General features: G+C 35.7%; 2 protein-coding genes across 2 annotated transcripts in view; both read right to left on the reverse strand.

Annotated features, from left to right (window-relative positions):
* LOC105565239 (sodium/potassium-transporting ATPase subunit beta-1-like) overlaps nt 1-1,573 on the reverse strand; it is a 5,038-nt gene extending 3,465 nt beyond the window's left edge. The window contains exons 1-3 of the mRNA XM_012018269.1: nt 1,422-1,573; nt 1,158-1,228; nt 932-1,051 (exon numbers count right to left, since the gene is read on the reverse strand). Of these exons, the coding sequence (XP_011873659.1) occupies nt 932-1,051; nt 1,158-1,228; nt 1,422-1,426 (196 nt within the window). The 5' untranslated portion in view covers nt 1,427-1,573. The remainder of the gene's footprint in view (nt 1-931; nt 1,052-1,157; nt 1,229-1,421) is intronic.
* A 372-nt stretch (nt 1,574-1,945) lies between these two features.
* Nucleotides 1,946-3,344, reverse strand: LOC105565238 (vesicle transport through interaction with t-SNAREs homolog 1B-like). The gene is made up of 2 exons (XM_012018268.1): nt 3,150-3,344; nt 1,946-2,983 (listed from the first exon to the last, which is right to left on the reverse strand). The coding sequence occupies exon 2, from the start codon at nt 2,945-2,947 to the stop codon at nt 2,603-2,605; it is 345 nt and encodes a 114-aa protein (XP_011873658.1). The 5' UTR covers nt 2,948-2,983; nt 3,150-3,344; the 3' UTR covers nt 1,946-2,602.
* Nucleotides 3,345-3,862: the final 518 nt, after the last annotated feature.

The following is a 3,862-nucleotide window of genomic DNA, read 5'->3' on the forward strand; positions in this document are numbered from 1 at the left end:
TCTCAGGAATATGCTGTCGCAATAGTGCTCCAATTATGGAAAATTTTTGTGTATTGTACCATCTACCAAATTTACATACATAAAAATTTTCAATAATTAGAGCACTATTGCGACAGCATATTCCTGAGACCAAATCAAGTAAAAAAGTCCTGTACTACTTTTCCCTCTGACAAACAGTTATCGAAATATCATAAGCTAAACATTGAAAAAGTTATAAATTTTCTCTTGAATATCTCAAAAAGTATTAGGCAAATAAAAAAATGTTTCAGACAAAACTTACGTACTTTTTAACGTGGAATGCGAATCTGTTGTAAAAAGTGGGGGTTCCCATTTTAGATTTTAAAGTTGTCCCCCGCCCCACCCACAGGGGTGGGGGTGGGGGGGTCAATTTTGGTATCATTCGATAGCTCTTTCAAAAATAGGAAATACGTATTTTTCCGTTTTCCGATCCACCCACAATTTCTCGGGATATTCAACCGTTCCGGGACTTTTAGACCACCCTGTATATGTTTGGTCTGTGTTTTGCACGCAAGTGGTTAGCTCATGTATTAACGCGTAATTTTGCGCGCAAATATTTAACAACTTACGTATAAAAATGGTTCAACTACGCAAGCAAAATCCTATCCTGGTGTGCCATAATAATGCTAAATGTTTGAGCGCAAAATGTTTTCTGGGTATAGTCTGCTAACCAATCAAAAATAACAAGTTATTTAGGGTGGGACATTAAATTGGGACACCCTGTATATCATATACATGTATATGTACGCATCGTGTGCACACGTAGATATACATTATGGTATATATTTTTCAGGCCTTTTTCAAAACATTAATTAAAATTTATTGTCATAATTCATTAATGTTTGCATTATTGAGTAGAAATTACAACTAATTATTAATTCTTATATTATTTATTTTTATTTGATGTCTTTACCTTGCAAAAAGTCACTTAAAGCTTGCACGTATCTTTTCGAACGAGTATCCGTGCTAGAATTATCTATCCAAATAAGAGGAGATTTTGCGGGTAACAAAATATTTGGTTTAAAGGCAATCCCTGTTAAAAAAAAATATGTTAATGTAATATCACAAATGTACATTAAATTTAAAACAATATTTTGTGTTTGATTATTTAACAAATTTTATTGTTGAAGAAAGTTTACCTGGACTACCAAATTCTAGTTGACGCAAAAGCGGAATATTGACGTCAAAATAAGATCTAGGCGCCAAGTCGCTATAAAGGAAAAATGGTCTCTCCAGTTTCGAGACGTACTCGATACTGATCCACATTTGCAATGCAAACAGGGAACCCAATACGGTGAAGAAACACAAATAGAAGAGCCCGAGCAAAGCTATTCACGCAAACGATAAGATAATTCCACGATTAACGACCAGTAAGTAAAAGAGATCTGTCTCTTAACAATTACCCCATTCTTTCCCACTTCTGCCAAGTAACTGTTTTCTATCTGGATTCCAAACAAATCGCAAAAAGTTTCGAAGTGTTCCCAAATCTGGCTCAGGTATTCTGCTTCGATAATATTCATCATCATGCAGGATAACCATTTTTAAGTACTTCTTTTCATTCGCGTGTAATGCGCAGGTTAATAAGAAAAGAATAGAAAGTATATTAAACATGAAGTGAGTAATAAACAATTGTTCATGAATCAATTCAATATATTGCTCTATATACAGAGCGTCAATGAATGTTTGGTAATAGTTTTCACAGTTATAACAAATTCAGTAAATCTCATGATACCTAATCTTTCGTGACAGTATTAACTTTAGCTATCCTCATATATTAGATTGAATTGCATAAAACAAAATTATGATTTATCTTGCGATACTTTCAGTAAGTTTTCAATAACTTTTATCCCACTTTTCATTGATTTCAAAGTACTTCCAGCGAAATATTCCCGTCAACGAGAACTGTAAGAAAAACTCCTACTTTTTAGAAAAATTTATTTTAAAGTTTACACGTTGATTGTATTAAATTTTACAGAAAAATTGCACTTAATCATTACTCTATTACCTGCGTAACACAACACGTCCCAGAATCATCATAAACCAGTCCAGGATGTTTCGAGATAGTTTCCTAGACATCCTATGTAGTACATCAGGATAATTCTAGGGAGTCTTGTGCTATTCGGATAATTGTTAACGTGTATTACATAACTGCACAAGAAAAGTGATACGAGCCAAAAGACACGAGTCTTTTTTATAACTTATCAGCTCTGAAACGTATGTACTTTTGTTCGAAAGTGTTACAGGTGTAATTACAAAAATCTCATCCACAAGAAAATTTAATACGAAGATTGTATTTTGTTTAAAAATAATAACAGCGAAGAGAAGGAATGTTTAAAAGAAAAATACGTTCTCACATTATGGAGAAAGATCCATCGAGGTAAGAAAAGGATAAAACAGATCGGCAGACTATGTGATGAGCCGTGTATGATCTGCAGGCAGATTGAAAGTTTAAAATCGTTCGCCTAAAATGACCGTTTTTTTTTATTTGCGCCACTTTTCTCGTGCAGAAGCGATATGTACAATGTTGTGTAACACAACGTCTTTTTTCAGCTTTAATTAATTAAGTTCAATAGCGATAGGCGATTTATTTGTGAAAGTATCTCAAGTACACAATTATACCAAGAATGACTAATTCTAGCAATATTATCACGATTAGCACAATCTTGTTTGTCAGAACCTTCAGTCGCATAACATTAAGAATTTTTCGCGTTTTATCTAATTCCACGTCCGTTTGTGACAATCTCCGTTTTGCTCGCAAAAGACGGTCTCTCTGTTCGCCCAATTCGGAGATCACTTCCGTACCAATCTGCTCGCTCTCTGCTGCAGCGGCTTGCGATCTAGCGACCGATTGCGCTGAACGTTCCAACGCTGCATTTCCATCCAGCAAAATACGTCGATGCTCAGTGTCCCAATCCACGCCAAAATTCATCTCCTTTACGTTAATTGCTTAGCTTAATCAGCAACGCTGAATGAGGAATAAAAATGCATAAAATGTTATTTCTAGACTTCACGTATTTGCTCCCGTGGCGTTTTAAACGTTCAAATTGTTGCAACGATAAATACAACAATAAATATAACAAATAAATAGGAGGAAAACATTCTATATAATATTTTAAGATAGGAACAATTACCTGTTCTGAGAAATGATAATTTTTATTTTACTTTGACAACTTATCTGTGTTTTTCATCATCACCAATAAAAATAGCACTTGTTCACAGGTATTTATTTTCCACACCACATTCGCTTTAATTCGTACAAATGACAAGCCCAGTGTCCCTGAAATTCAAACCATGAATACCGACTAAGGAGACTGGAACGGTCTGTTTACTCGTTGGATTATTGGCTCCTGGCTCCCACTGGAGCCAATACGGCCAAACGGACGAGGCTTAAATAAGTCCCAGTCTACAATAGAGATTTAAGCCCTAAGCCTTAAGAAATTGACTAATCACAGTCGCGCATTCTTCTCATACTTGACCGTGATTGGCTAATTTCTTAAAGCTTAGGGCTTAAATCATCTATTGTAGACTGGGACTAAGTCCCAGTCGCGTATTCTACTCGTACTTGACCGTGATTGGCCAATTTCTTAAAGCTTAGGGCTAAGTCCCAGTCTACAATAGATGATTTAAGCCCTAAGCTTTAAGAAATTGGCCAATCACGGTCAAGTACGAGTAGAATACGCGACTGTGATTAGTCAATTTCTTAAGGCTTAGGGCTTAAATCTCTATTGTAGACTGGGACTAAGCCTCCGCTACAATAGGCTTGTTTTCTGTTCCTACACTAGTGAACTAGTGCAATAAATTGGAGTAATGGCTCCTGCCCACTGGACGCGGTAACGTTGCCGCG

Source organism: Vollenhovia emeryi, unplaced genomic scaffold, assembly GCF_000949405.1.
Source record: "Vollenhovia emeryi isolate VEMERY1.0 unplaced genomic scaffold, V.emery_V1.0 DF939154.1, whole genome shotgun sequence".
NCBI classification, from domain to species: domain Eukaryota; kingdom Metazoa; phylum Arthropoda; class Insecta; order Hymenoptera; family Formicidae; genus Vollenhovia; species Vollenhovia emeryi.

Coding starts and splice junctions, on each gene's coding strand:
- LOC105565238 (XM_012018268.1), bottom strand. CDS start 2,947: ATGAATTTTGGCGTGGATTGGGACACTGAGCATCGACGTATTTTGCTG.